The sequence below is a fragment of the Anarhichas minor genome, unplaced genomic scaffold (assembly GCF_050575085.1).
Source record: "Anarhichas minor isolate MPS153535 unplaced genomic scaffold, ASM5057508v1 ptg000040l, whole genome shotgun sequence".
NCBI classification, from domain to species: Eukaryota; Metazoa; Chordata; class Actinopteri; order Perciformes; family Anarhichadidae; genus Anarhichas; species Anarhichas minor.
This window is the reverse complement of record NW_027466486.1, coordinates 1,963,173-1,977,673: the sequence shown is the minus strand read 5'-3', so window position 1 is coordinate 1,977,673 and position 14,501 is coordinate 1,963,173. Positions and strand designations below refer to the sequence as shown.

The following is a 14,501-nucleotide window of genomic DNA, read 5'->3' as shown; positions in this document are numbered from 1 at the left end:
CAGACTGAAATATCTCATCTCGTCCAACTATCGGATGGATTGCTATGAATTTTCGACATTCATGGTTCCCAGAGGATGAATCCTATCCTTTTCTTAATCCCCTGACTTTTCTTCTGGTGCCACCAGCAGGACAAACTTCTCACTTATCCTGAGAAATATCTCAACAACTACTTGTTTGATCAGCTAAAAATGTTGTACTGACATTCATGGTCCACAGAGGATGAATCCTAATGACTTTGATGATCCCCTGACTTTTCCTCTAGCGCCACCATGATGGTCACATTTGTAGTTTTGAGTGAAATGTCTCAACAACTGTTGGTTGGATTGCCATGACATTTGATATATACATTCATGTCCCCCGCAGGTTGCATTGTAATAACTTTTGGGATAATTTTAATTTACTTTCAATACTTTTATTTATGATGAAATACCTTTCAAGACTAAAGACACTAAGCACCTTAGCTGTACTTTGTGTGCAACGCAAATTGGCAAATATTAGCACACTAACATGCTAAACTAAAATGATGAACATAGTAAACATTATACTTGCAAAACGTCATCAAGTAAGCGTTTCGGTCAAAGCACTGCTGTGCCGAATTACAGCATCACAGAGCTGCTTGCGAAATTGTTGTCTGTTGAGGAGGCTGTTGCCCAAATGTGATGCCACAACATCCCAGTACATCATCACCTTTCCTGTTGCTTTAGTGGCACACAAACTGGTCTGAGAACAAACTCCAAACTACATTTTTAAAGCGACAAAAAAGATTTCTTTCCTTCTGTAATAACTATACATCAAATAAAGGAACAATAATGAATTCTCTTTGAAAAAACTCTGAACATCAATAACTTATTTAGCTATACACCTCTTTGCAATAGATCATTTCAATAACAATATTACAAAACTACCAGGATTTTGTCGCCTACAGTAAAAAAGCCAGAATGAAGCGAAGCTGCTGTAGCACCTTATTCAAAGAGCTTCACAGTCATCATCTTTAAACCATTTACAACACACTTCAACGCACAGAATCGCCCATTTTTATGATACATTACACCGAAATCCATCCCTCCTGTCTTTAGAGCTGCACCGCAGAGAAAGGCTGCATGTTTCTTTTTTTTTTTACAGACGATACAGAATGATCACACGAGCTAAGCCACTAAGAAAAGCGTCTCATGTACACGGATGAGGATACGACAGTGACGCGGCTGAGAGTCGGACTATTGCTCTCGTCCAGGGATCATTGCAGCTGCTGACCAGTCCAGACCAATCCACCTCCACCCCACACACAATCACACAAACACGCAGGAGACGACCTCTCGTGGTCCCTCCGGTGTTTTAAATGTGTGAGAATGTTCATGGTTTATGGCTGGAAAAGCAACAAACAGGATACTGTGTCGAAAAAGAATGAAGAATAAGATGTATTAAGCTGAATGTTGATGGACGGATTGGGAAATATTTCTCTAACTCAACTCATTCACAAAACAAACTCCTTTCTTTAAAGGAATAGTTCAATCATTTTGGAAATATGCTTATTTTCTTTCTTGCTGAGAGTTACGGCTGTATGCTAAATATGAAGCTATAGCTAACAGACAGTTAGCTTAGCTTAGCTAAATGACTGGAAACAGAGAGAAAAAGCTAGCCTGGCTCTCTCCAAAGCTAATAAAATCCATCTACCAGCATCTCTAAAGCTCACAAATGAACACATTATATCTTGTTTGTTTGAAATCTAAATGTAAAAACGAGACGTTGTGGTTTTATGGGCTGTTGTGTGACTATTGTTTGTGCCCTCAAAACCACAACATGTCATTTTTACACTTCTGTTTTTGTACAGATTAAACAAATGAGACATAATGGTTCCAGGGAAGTGTTGTTAGACATGCTTCTGAACTTTTGACAAAGCCAGGCTAACTGTTTCCCCCTGTTTCCAGTCTTTATGCTAAGCTAGCTGACTAACGGTTGCTTCACATTTAGCTTACAAACACCAGAGTGCTGTCAATCTTCTCATCTAACTCTCGGCAAGAAAGCAAATTACTGTAATTTCCGAAAAGTCAAACTATAGCTTTAAGCAGATATTATCACTGCACATAATTCCAGGTCTATGAGTGTGAGATAATTTTTCAACAGGATTTCCCCTCCTCCAACAGGTCAAAAATACAAGGTACAGATCGCAAAGCAGGGCCCATTTTTGTCCTGCAGATGGGCCAAGTGTCCAAGGTTTCGGCATGATAAAGGCATGGCTCAGCACTGGATGGGGCCTCTTACAGAGAGTCATGGGGTCAGTCGGTCAGGGGGACAAGAGGAGGTGGGGAGAGGAGGTGAAGGTTGGGTCATAGTTATTGACTGGCATGATGAACCCTGGCAAATGCTGGAGAGGTTTCCCCCAGCTGGTGTGTGAGTCTTTAGCACACAGAGCCAGTGGGATCTGCCTCCCCGGTGGTGTAGAAATCAGGGATGGGTAGACCAGTGTGCAGTGTGATCTGCAGAAAAACACATTGACGTACACACATATGGGTTAATGAATATGGGTTAAAGAGGTTTGATTTATGTTTCTGCCCACAGGTGGAGCTGTTGAACTATTTCCTCAGTGAGTTAAATGTTTTGTCTTGGAGGCACTCTGCTCTCTACACCCAGAGACAGCATTAAAAATTAGAAAACTAGCTGAGAGCAATGACAAATTCAAAGCTACTAACTGTTATTGAATCTTTGAAGCTTCCCCTTTCAAGGTTTAATCTTCTGAGCCCATATTTGTATAGCTCGGAGAAGAAGTTTTAATGAATAATAACTACTCATTTGGTATTTTGTTGATCTACAAGTAAAAACCTCTGTTTTGGCCTGCAGCACTGCTCGGGGAGGGAGAGCCAGGGACAGCTATAAAACTGCCCCCCCGGAGCGAAGACAGATGTGTTTCATTCCTAAGAAAACCAAAGAGTAAAAAACAATTGCTGTTTTGTGCAGGACTCTCTCTCTTAGCTGCGACCAGTAACTTCCTGCAGTCTCCGCTGGTTGCCTGCACAGTTTTTTAACTCCAGTTTGTCGATCTTTTGGACAGAGTTTTAATGCTAAGCTAAGCTAACAAACACAGACATGAGAGTGGTATCAATCTTTATAAGGAAACTATTCCTTTAAAGCTATTTGAGGGAAAACAAAAGCAGAAATCGGTATGTTATGGAATTCATTTCTCAATCTTCCAATTCAGAAATGAACGTAGTTGAAATTAAAGGTGTAGCCACAGTTCATATACAATATCATTCTGTACCTGGACATTTCGGTTGAGGCTGATAGCGGGGTAATAGACACCCTCCAAGGCTTCAAAAGCCACTGGACCCTGCTGCTCATCATTAATGAGGAAGATGAGGATCCCGCGTGTGAAGTCCAGTAGAATTCCTATTGTTGCTCCTTTACCGATGCCGCCGTCCGTCCTGCACGACCACACAGAGAGAAACTAACTTGAGATATGACGGTTAATCTAGTGTTTCTAAAGTAACATCTTGCTAAATATTTGTCCTCCCGTCCTGTAACTATTATGTGTTAGCAGTGCTGAAAAATACATTTACTCAAATACGGTACTTGTAATTCTTGGCATTTCAGAAACAAAAAAAATAATTTTTATTCCTCTTCATTTATTTGACACCTTGAGTTGACAACTACTTTTCAGATTAAGACTTAAAAATATATAAAAAATGTCTGAAATACTAAAACATTGTTAAAGATTAAACCAATGATTCCCAACCTTTTTGGGTCGTGACCCGTTAAAAAGAAGCTGTGTCATGTGTCAGATGTATGAGTTGTTAGTAGTTAAACCAAAGAGATATTTACCCTCCAAACTTCTCAGATGATTTCATTTAAATATCTGTTGGAGTGTAAAACTGTCCATGTTTCACATAAAAGCAAAGGTTAGAGAAAAGTCTAATTTTGGGAGCAGAACTTTTCTTCTTTTTTCTTTTACCCCATTAATCCTGTTACGACCCCTCAGATTTATCAAGTGATCCTTTGGGGGGCTCCAGGAACTAGCTGTTCCTGGAGCTTTCAGCTGCATCTAATGGTCTTTATTGGTAGATAACAAACACAAATCAATTCACATTCATTTATGTATTCAGTTGAATGCAGGACTTATATTTGTGATGGAGTATTCTTAAATTGTTGTATTGGTACTTTTAAGTTTCATAAAGGATCTGAATAATTATTCCATCACTGTGACTGTGTTTCATATGCCTCTCAAAAGACGCCTCTAAACTCTGTGTTAGCAGTGGACATGGAGACACCCGCTACCTGTTGGTGTGTGAGTTGTTGTGCATGAACCAGGAGCGGTTGTTGTCCACGTACATGGCCCAGGCCTTGTCGTCCTTCCCCAGCATCACGTCCTTCAGCACGTCGGCCCGAGCGACCCCGAAGGCCGGGTCCGGGTGGTTATCATAGCGATCGACGGTCATTTCCCAGTAATGAACGCCGCGGGAGAAAGCAGAGTTACCCATGACCACCCTGTCGTCGTAGCTGTTGCAGGACACCGTCAGGTTGTCGTTGGAGAGGACGATGTCCTGGTGAGCGGAGGCCGGGTCAAAGGTGAACCAAGCGACTGTTCACACACAAACACACACACACACGGGAAGAGTTACACACATTGTTGTTTAGCATCAGTGACGTCACTGACTGGAACACCTGATGATCATGACTTTACAAAGGTGACATGAATCTAGAGGCTGGAGGTTAGATGAGGTGTGGTTACACTGTAAAAACGTCATGAAAGGAGTAATAACTAGAAGAAAGAAGATAAGAATGAGAAGAAGATTCACTATCACTATTATGATTAATAATTCTTAGCATCATACTCTATAACTTAACATATAACTTAGTCCTACAATCTTAATAATATTTATTATTAAATCAAACCTGTGTCAGACAGTCTGCAAATGATAATTGGCATTTGTTTTCAACCGGCTTGGAACACCACACGGGTGGGGTTTATGACATCTAGATAATAAGTCAATTGTTAAAGAATTGACTTTGAAATAGGTCTGTTAATAATTTCTTGGTTTCTCTCTGATCATAAAGGATCAGTTCACCCTAAATACAAAAGAAAAACATTGTAAAAAAACTCCTCGGAGGTAAACATTTGACATAAAATAAGAAATCTTAACTCTTACTCCTAAAGTCTTTATGTGGTCGGTTATGATGGATCTGCATTCACCAGCTACAGAGTCAATTTAAACTAGATTATTTTTTAAGCACTGAACAACTAATACTAATGTATTGGTTGATGCAATTTGCTGTTTGTTTTAAGTCTGTTACTTGTCTCTCTTATGTGAAATTATTGTGATGCTTTTAACTTTTTGCTGTTTTTTTGTTATTTGTGATTTTATGATAAACTTTCATGCTGCCGTCTTGGCCAGGACTCCTTTCGAAAATAGAATTTAAATCTGAATCCTCAATAAATGAAGGTTAAATTGAAACAATAAAAAATAAAAATCTGGAAACTCAACTCAAATAAATCATCTTGGTTCTGCTCAATGTTTCTTTCAATTAAAGGAGAGTTTTTCCTTTGTGCTTGCTCATGGGGGAAAGTTGGGTCTCTGTAAATTAAAGAGCACGGTCTGAACCTGCTTTAGATGAAAAGTACCATGAGATAACGTCTGTTGGGATTTATATCTCAATAAAATGTACTTGACTTGAATGATGATGCTGTTCTATGTCGACTGAAAGTGCTGAATGTTCACCACATAAACATTATAGGATGATAATATAATAATGAAATATAACATGTTGCGCTGCCCCCAAGTGGCAAATAACCAAAACATTTAATACTGCTTTAATTTATGCACCACAAAAATTCACTTCATGTTCATTATAGGTTTTGTAATTTGGGTGAGCTGACCCTAAAACTTCCTGTGAGCTCTTGCAACACATCACACTGCCAGCCGGCGAAATCAAAGTCTCATAACTTTGCAAACTGTTTGACTGAGGGTTTTTAAAAGCTCTATACTCTACACAGAGAAATATGGGAGTCTAACAGATGAGATGTTTGTGCTCTATATATATGGGCTCCACAGGACTTGCTTGTCCACCATCGTTCACTGGTTTCACTATGTGCAGCAAAGTTTCATTACACAGCCTTATTTCCCAAAGGAAATAAAACAAAGACATTTATTAGAAGCCTGTATTGAACATTTAATAAGTGCAGCCCACAGAGCAGCAAACTGCCCACCTGCTGGTTTGAGAGTGAAGCACTGAACTGATGACACAGGCAATGGCAACGAGGGGGATTAGAGTGGAAACAGTCACCCATACCTGTGCCTATAGACTGAATATCACATGGAGGGAGTCCAGCTGAAATGTGAAATAAAGGAGAGGAGGAAGAGGAAGAGGGGAGAAAGAAAAGAGGGGAGAAGGAGGAGAGCATAGCAAAGCAGTGAAGCAGACAGTGTAGAGCGGGTCGGGGAGGGATGGAGGAGAGGGTAAAAAGCAGGTTTGTTTCGGGAAGCTGGTTCAACTCAGCAGCCAAAACACCACAGACGAGATCCTCAAAAGAGAAGTTCCTAGAAACAGATCAGGGTAGAAAATAACAAGCGTGGTAACAAAGATGATGGAGGAACTTCCTTCGCTCCATGCAGGAAATAAAACAGAAAAATCAAAGCACAGTCCGGTCCGGGTGAAGGATGTCAGATCTCTGCAAAAACACTGAGTGGTTAGATATCTTTGTGCAGAACACAGCTGCTGAGTGCTCTGTCTGGCAGGTAGGGAGGCTGTCTGGGCCTTTCAGGTCCACTTATGGATGACAAGCGTTCCTGTGTGCAGAGCAGCATTTAACTAATGGGAAAGCAAGCACATGAGTGGATTATACACGAAGCAGCTGCTACGGGATGTACCTGGTTTACAAGCTCGAACACACCCTCAAACAGAATTCACTTCCTGCTGCTGCTTTTGGGTTAAAACCTTGCGTTGACATTCTTGAGAAGTTTGATGTCAGGTCAATTGAAATCCTTTTGAAACACATAACTAAAAACTCAAACTGAATAGTTTTAAATCTGAAGTAAGAAATTGCAGAAGAAGGGACCAAGTAAGGTCTCCGTTCCTTTACGTTTTTAAAAAGTTGTCATTCTGAAGATGCAAGGTTTTGTTCTGGCAGCAACTATTTATTATTCTTAAGATCTTCATGAGCTCAGTCAAGATGTATTGCTGTGAATGAGCGCTTCACTCCCAAAAGAAGGAGGCAACTGAACTTTTTCTCAAGTCTGTGATCTCATGAAGTGACAATAAGCTATATTATTAACCGATATTAGCCCTGTGATATAATATACCTGCCAGCTGTTTGCTAGAACACAACATCATGGCAAATCAGATTGGATTCATCATGATAGAAATACAACCACGAAACCTTTTGAGGATCTGATCATGCAAAAACTAAACAAAAGAGTTGAAACTACCTGGGAAACACATGGATACAGTAGCAAACATGTGGCAGGCATTTGGAGAAGCAAAAGTGCTGGAAAATAAGAAACAATCATTGATAACTTGTGACAAACTCATTTTAGAGTTGGCAGTAGAGATGTATATCTAGCCACGTTTGTCTCTTTGTTTCTAGTTGTTTATTTAACATGCTATAGTGCTGCTGACATGTAAACATACATGTGATTTACATTTTGAGAAATTTATTATCTCCCGGACTACATTTGTTTTTGACGTATAACAAATAAATTTCCAGTCACAGTCCAAAGAGGTCTGACCAGGGGGATGGTGGGTTAAACAAACACTCGACTCTCACCCAGGAGACCAGTGTTCACGTCCTGTGTGACACCACAATTCAAGAGATACTACTTTCATGTACATCTTTAACTTTATTAAAGATGTACATGGAAACTGACAATTTTAATCCCAATAATGACTGAATGATCCAAGATCAGATGAATAAATGAATGAATTCTGTTTTGAGAGTGTATTTTCCTTAAAGACAAACAGTCATCAGCAGCAAAAGGAGGAGATGATGCTTCACGTACTCTCAGAGGTCTGCATGATCAGTGTCTTGCTGTACTGGCCCAGTCCACTGGCATTAAAGGCCTTCACTCTGGACTTGTATGTGCTGTTGAAGTGGAGCCCGTCCACTGTGCAGATGGTCTCCGTCCCCACGTACACTTCCTGTAAAGACACACACAGTGCTTCCTGTTAAGGTGGCAGATACATCAAGTGCGTAATTATGACACAGAGGGTCCTGCTTCTTTTTCAACCCGCACAGCTCTGCCTCTGAAGGAGCGTCCCGTTTGGATCTGTGGCGGTGAGTGAAATAAGCGAGAGTATGAGTTTATACAACTGAGTGTGGGCGAGGCAGCCCACACCGGAGTATAAATAGATACGGGGACATACAACTCGCCAGGCTCAGTGTGGCGCTGCGTTGGCGAGCCTCAATGAGTCAGAGGAGAAATAGAAAACTTCCCTCGGAAATTTGGAAGGTAAATAGTTGTTTGGCAAAATGTAGCTCCAGATAAAGGTATGAAATGATTTAAGTTCAAGATAAAGAGATGCACAGGCTGGAAGAATGAAACACACAACAGAACATATGTTGAGTTCCAAAATGTGCTCCGAGATGCTCTTCGTATATTTCTGCTGTAAATCCCGGGTTAACAGTTACAATTTCGGTCAAATGTCTCCAGACTCAATTGAACTGCCTTTATATTGCACCTTTCTAGTCTTCCAACCGCTCAAACAGCTTTACACTAAATGCCAACATTCACAATGCCAAACTGTTAATCAGGGACATATAATGCTCTTTCACACACTGATGGGCTTAAGGAGCATTTACAGGTTCAGTATCGTTACGTAGACATGCAGACAGGAGGGTGTGATACTCCAACTGCTCAACCACATCAAGTCACTAGAAACTTCTATCTGTCAAGACAATCTATGCGTGATAGTAGTATGTACTTCACAAGTCACGTAATTAGATTAAAATATCCACTTTCTACCAGGAGTGGGGTTTGAACCCACGAGGACTACGTCCATTGGATCTTAACACCAACGCCTTAACCACTCGGCCATCCTGGTACATGTCTCAATACAAGTTGTGATCGAATGCGCACAATCAGCGTTCAGCGGCTGCAGCTGGTGAATCCGTAGGCAGATTGGATGTAAACGATCACTCTCTAATGCAGTGGTTCCCAAAGTGGGGGTCGCGACCCCTAGGGGGGGCGCGGTGGTACTACAGGGGGGTCGCGGCTTCATCACCAACCCACACACACAGACGCACACATACACCGGTAAAACAATATAAAATAACCGACGTGACATGCACTGTGTTCCAACCACGCCACCAGAGCGGCTCATGTCACAGACCGACTGTGGCAAAACCAGCGAGAGCGAGAGCGAGCGCGCGCCCGAGCGAGAGAGCGCGAACGAGCGAGGGAGAGAGAGAGTGAGGGAGCGCGAACGAGAGAGAGACACACAGCGACACAGAGCGAGAAAGATACGGAGCGACAGAGAAAGATAAAGATAAGAGAAGGAAGTATGTACAAAGATGGACAGATTTGTGACTGGTCTAAAGCGCAAAAATATTTTATACAGTTCATGCATTATAATGCAATTCATTAAAAACCAAGACAAATTTGGGGTCGGGTTGCGGGGGGGGGGGGGGGTCGTCCAATGTTCCTATATCATCAAAGGGGGTCTTGACAGAAAAAGTTTGGGAACCACTGCTCTAATGCAACAGTTGTGATTGAAACAGAGGGATGAAGGCTCCCACAAACAGACAGCTGGCTTCAGAGACGAGAGACTGAAGGTCAATGGCTGCTTTTTCTAAATTAAAACACAGGATGCCTCTACGAACAGCTGCTGGACCATTCACTTTAACCAGGAGAGTATCTAACTGATGCTCTGAGTCTAGAGGAGTGTCAGCATCTGTCGTCCCATTTCAGCCTCCTCACAAAGCACTAAAGTTGACATTTATTTACTGTTCTATAAAGTGTAAAAGTCAATAAGACGGATATTCAAACAGAACTGTGTACACCATGAACCAAAAAGTCCATTATTTAGATTATAATCTTGTGTTTTGGCATCTTTTAGTGAAAGCATCTGGTTACTACTGTTGGATGTGTGTGTGTGCGTGTGTGTTTGTGCCCATTGAGCATTCAAATAAAATCAACCACTTTAATCATGTGCCACCAGCTGTTAACAGGAATGTGATGGAGGAGCTTTGAGAAGATGGCAACAGTTTGGGAGAAGGCTGAGATTGAAATATGGGGGCTCAATTAGGATTCCGGTGTGTTTCAGGGCTCTATTAACCCTTTAAACCTCAAGCTGTTTCTCTGAGATCATCTAAACTACTTGGCAGGGAGTTTAACACCACTTTAAGTGAGTGGAACAATCTTCCATATTGATTGTTATGAGAGGCAACAGGCCTGCTGTACTGTATGTAGGAACAGGTTTAGAGGTCGGACACAGATATCCTCTGCCATTGTACTGAAGGTATTGTTCAGGGGGTTTAAGTTGCCATCGTAACAAAGCGGCGGCCTCAATGTATAGAGAACTGGGGAGAGTCTTAGCTGGATGGATTACATGGTGAACCTCTGAGAGGGTATAAATACTGCTTTGATCCCAGATCACACTTCCTGTGGGATCATCCCAGCTGGCAGCTGCATTACGGACCCTTTCTCTTGGCGTTGTGTCATTCAATGCCTCCCTACAGTGCGTCACATGACCTGCTCTCATATCACTCAGAGCTGTGCGGTACGAGAGAGCAATCGAGGGATTTCAGCGACAAAGCGCTGCTTTCACATTCTCCTGGCTGGGCTGGTGTCCTCCCTGGCGCCAAATGAAGGCGTCTTTGTTGAGAAAGAGGCGGGCGGTGCTCTGTAAAGGTGAATTATTACTCTAACTGGTCCTGTTTTTCACTTTGTGTCTTGTAATCTAAATGTAAGTCCAACAAAGACCTCCCTTGTTGAGCTTTCACAAGTACCAAGTTTGTCGTCTAATAGAGTTGAGAGATAAATCCCAACTGGCGGAGACAAAAGAGTACCTGCAGAGGGGAACCTACCCTGAAAAGCCCCATGTTTCCATCGTCCAGCTCCAGGATGTATCCGTCCACGACGATGGTGGAGAGCGGTGGCTGTTTCCATGACAGCGTGGCGCTGTTGTTCTGGGTGCAGCATTCCTCCAGCTGGAGCATGGGAGCAGCTGGGACTGAGGAGGGGAGAGACACAGACAAAATTACAGCCCGGTGAGATATGAAAGGACAGCCGCTTACGCACGAAAACATACACACGTGATATGACTCTGCTGTGCACGGAGACCTGTTCAATATTTATCATTTATAAATTCAATTATGAATATATGAATCCAGAATCAAAATATCATAAATATAAACCCACCAAACGTCTTCTACTTTCTGAGTATTTTACAGAATATTTTAGCGGTGTCAGAGATATCATGCTGTGTAAAGTTTATCAGGTACCAAACACAAACACAAACGTCAAAGCACACATCCAGCAAGTTCTCCAACTCAAACTGCCTCTGAATATATTTCATGTTTACTCGTAAAATTGTGATTTTAAAAGATAAAAAGGTCGAATGCAAAACAAGCGGTCTTTAAATTGCTAATGCAAACTATTAGTGTCCAGAAATACATTTTAGAAAGCTACTGCATACTGACATATTATAGGTACAATAAGGTTTTATCATACATTTTTTAACAATTCTCTTGGTAAAATTAGTACAGAACCTTAACTATAAACCAACTATTCAGAACTACAAACACTGACGGTATATTATAGTGATTTTTCACAACAGAAATCACTCTGACCAGAGAGAATCTCCTTCACAGGGTGCTAGGGATTTACTGTCTTCAGTAGAGAAGACATTAGCCCTCATGAGGGCTTGAACTTGCCTCTCTGAGTTAAAAAAAACGTAGCTGTGCCGGCTCTCCTTCAGCCCACTCTTGTATAAATCCCTCAGGTGTCTGTACCTGTTATCTCCTCTCTTATACCTTTCATCTGGACAAAGTCCAGCTGGTGGATCGTCTGCAGGAGGGGTCCGCTGTCCAGAGTGAGGTCAAAGTCGCTGTTCATCCTGGGGGTGAGGGTTCCCTTCCCCCACTGGCCCTCTGTCACGTGGACCCTCCGGATCAAAGCATCGGAGATCTGAGGACAACAAATTAACTAACTGTTACTCATCAATAACAAAAACTGTATCTGGAACCAGAAATCTCTGACAGATTTCACCCAAAAAACTCTTAACAGCAGATCAGCTGGAGATGCAAAGATGTGAAAGAAGATATAAAGATGGCTGCAAGCAAGCAAACAATCCAACATATATAAAGAATAATATCTAGTTGGGTTTAAAGACAGCTATTTTTTCAAAGAAAGTGCATTTTCTTGAATGCCTTTTCCCAGGAAACGTCCAAGGACATGATCATGAAATTATTAGGATAACTTGTTTAAAATAAACGTTTCTGACATAAACACCAAACTTGCATTTCCACTATAAATATTTTACCATAATGGGTGAAAAATGTTTTTGGGCCATTCTAAAAAGGTAAATAAGTCAAATTTGTATCCGAAAAGGTCTCTCCACTCATGCCACCACCAAGCACATACATTGATATACTGTGATACTGTGTTCGCTCATCAGAGTCAGTCACAAAAAGAAAAAATGGAAACCATAAAACTGTTGAACTTGAAGATGTCAAGTAAGTTTGATTTTAACAAGGTGAAATTGCTCAGCAAAGGCAGTGAAAACGTCTCCTGTCAACAAACAAACGTCATCTATCAGTTCAGATTTGGTTGAAGTTATTTTTTAACTTTGAAGTAAAAAGTAAAAAGTCAAGTTTATCTAAAGGGATTGGGTCTGAGTCAAATTCACAGCTAGCAATTTACCAGTCTTTAGGAGGAATTTCTCTCTTTTTTTTAACATACGTTTTCCTCCCTATGAGACATGTCACCAGACTTACCACCACAAGTGGCAAAATGGGTGAAAATGCAGATTCAAACATTGACACTGACATTTACTTCACATCAAGTTTTCTGTGAGTTTGTTCCAGATATGTGGTGCATAAAAACCAAATGTTGCTTCCCCGTGTTTCGTTTTTGACGACCATCTGAGAGGTCTGGATGGTTCATATTGAAGCAGCAGATCAGACTTGTGTTTTGGCCCTCAACCAATCAGTGCTTTACAAGCCAGTAGAATAAACAGCAGAATTTCAAAGTTAATTCAGAAGCCAGGCTTCCATCCAAAACACATAAAAAAGCTGTAGCTTCTAGCAGAATCAAAGACTTGTCGTGCGTCGTACCTGCAGGAAACCACTGGGGTCATTCTCCTTGATGACCTCCAGACAGTACTCCATCAGCCCCGTGGTCTGACGCAGCTTCACCGTACAGTGGGAGATCTGATCCCGAACCACCTGGGGAAAAAAGAGGATGAAATAAAAGAAGAGAGGATTATAAGGGAGAAAAGAAGAAACACCCACGAGGAAATCAAGTTTTGCAAGTATAATATTAACAACAACAACAAGCATACACGGAAGATAATCATATGTTAATCATCGCCCTTTTCGTGTAATCACTCTCGAGTGGAACATGAATAAAATGCACAGAGAGGGTTTAATAAACTGTGCGAGTGCTGTAGAGTATAAATAGGGTAAAAAAAGAGGAAAGATTGGAGATGCAGAGAAATTACAGGGGAGTAAATATGAAGAAGGTGACAGAAATGTTGATAAATGAGGGAAGAAGAGAGACAAAGGAGAGTAGAGGAGAAGAAAGATGGATACAGAGAGAGCTTAAGGCAAAAAAAACATGACGACAATGGAGGGAAGAAGGACAGAGAAAGAAAAGAGGGAGGATGGGAGGAGGAGGCTGGAGAACACAGATTAAACAAGGCCGTTAACGGATGAAGAGAAGCAGCAGGAATACCAATAATGAGATTAGCAGCAGGATTGTCAAAGTGATTGATTGAGTAATGTTTCCTTCTTGAGACTCGCACACAGATTGAGGGAGGAAGAGGAGGCCGAAGGGACACCGGCGACTTGTTATTGACGTTAACGGAAGGAAAGTGACTGTTTTCACGCGTTTAAACATCACCGGCTACATCAGAGACGAGACGAGGCCGCCTGAGCAGCCACACGCTAAAAACATGCAGAAGTTTTTTGAATTCTCTGCTGTCAGTCGTAGATTTTTCTGCCTCAGAAAACGCAGAGAAATCCGTCCTTTAATCGTTTTGTATTGCAGCCCTCCCCCACATTCATAATTTATCTTCCTTTAACATGATCTGAATGAAAGGGAGCAGTTTTAAATCAATCGGAAAAAACGCTCGTTATCGCACACACACCAAGATATTCTATTGATTTGATGGGATATTTGATAAGACTTGGGAGATTCCCTCTCCCCTGCTGACACTACTGATGTCCACAGAGCCTCCTCGCAACGGTGGGAAATAAACGGGGGAGCTGGACCAAAGGGTTGCTAGGTAACAGAAACTTCACTGTTGCTATCTGAGGGGCTGAGCGGAGAGGAAAATCCTTTCTGCAGACCGA

At 41.5% G+C, this 14,501-nt stretch overlaps 1 protein-coding gene and 1 non-coding gene across 2 annotated transcripts in view; both read right to left on the bottom strand.

The window, feature by feature from the left end:
- Positions 1-2,397: 2,397 nt before the first annotated feature.
- trim9 (tripartite motif containing 9) overlaps positions 2,398-14,501 on the bottom strand; it is a 35,075-nt gene continuing 22,971 nt past the window's right edge. Inside the window, exons 4-10 of the mRNA XM_076108031.1 lie at positions 13,263-13,373; positions 11,961-12,114; positions 11,013-11,158; positions 7,987-8,125; positions 4,268-4,571; positions 3,255-3,417; positions 2,398-2,475 (exon numbers count right to left, since the gene is read on the bottom strand). Of these exons, the coding sequence (XP_075964146.1) occupies positions 2,398-2,475; positions 3,255-3,417; positions 4,268-4,571; positions 7,987-8,125; positions 11,013-11,158; positions 11,961-12,114; positions 13,263-13,373 (1,095 nt within the window). The remainder of the gene's footprint in view (positions 2,476-3,254; positions 3,418-4,267; positions 4,572-7,986; positions 8,126-11,012; positions 11,159-11,960; positions 12,115-13,262; positions 13,374-14,501) is intronic.
- trnal-uaa (transfer RNA leucine (anticodon UAA)) lies at positions 8,947-9,028 on the bottom strand. The gene has a single exon. It is a non-coding gene; the product is annotated as a tRNA-Leu (tRNA).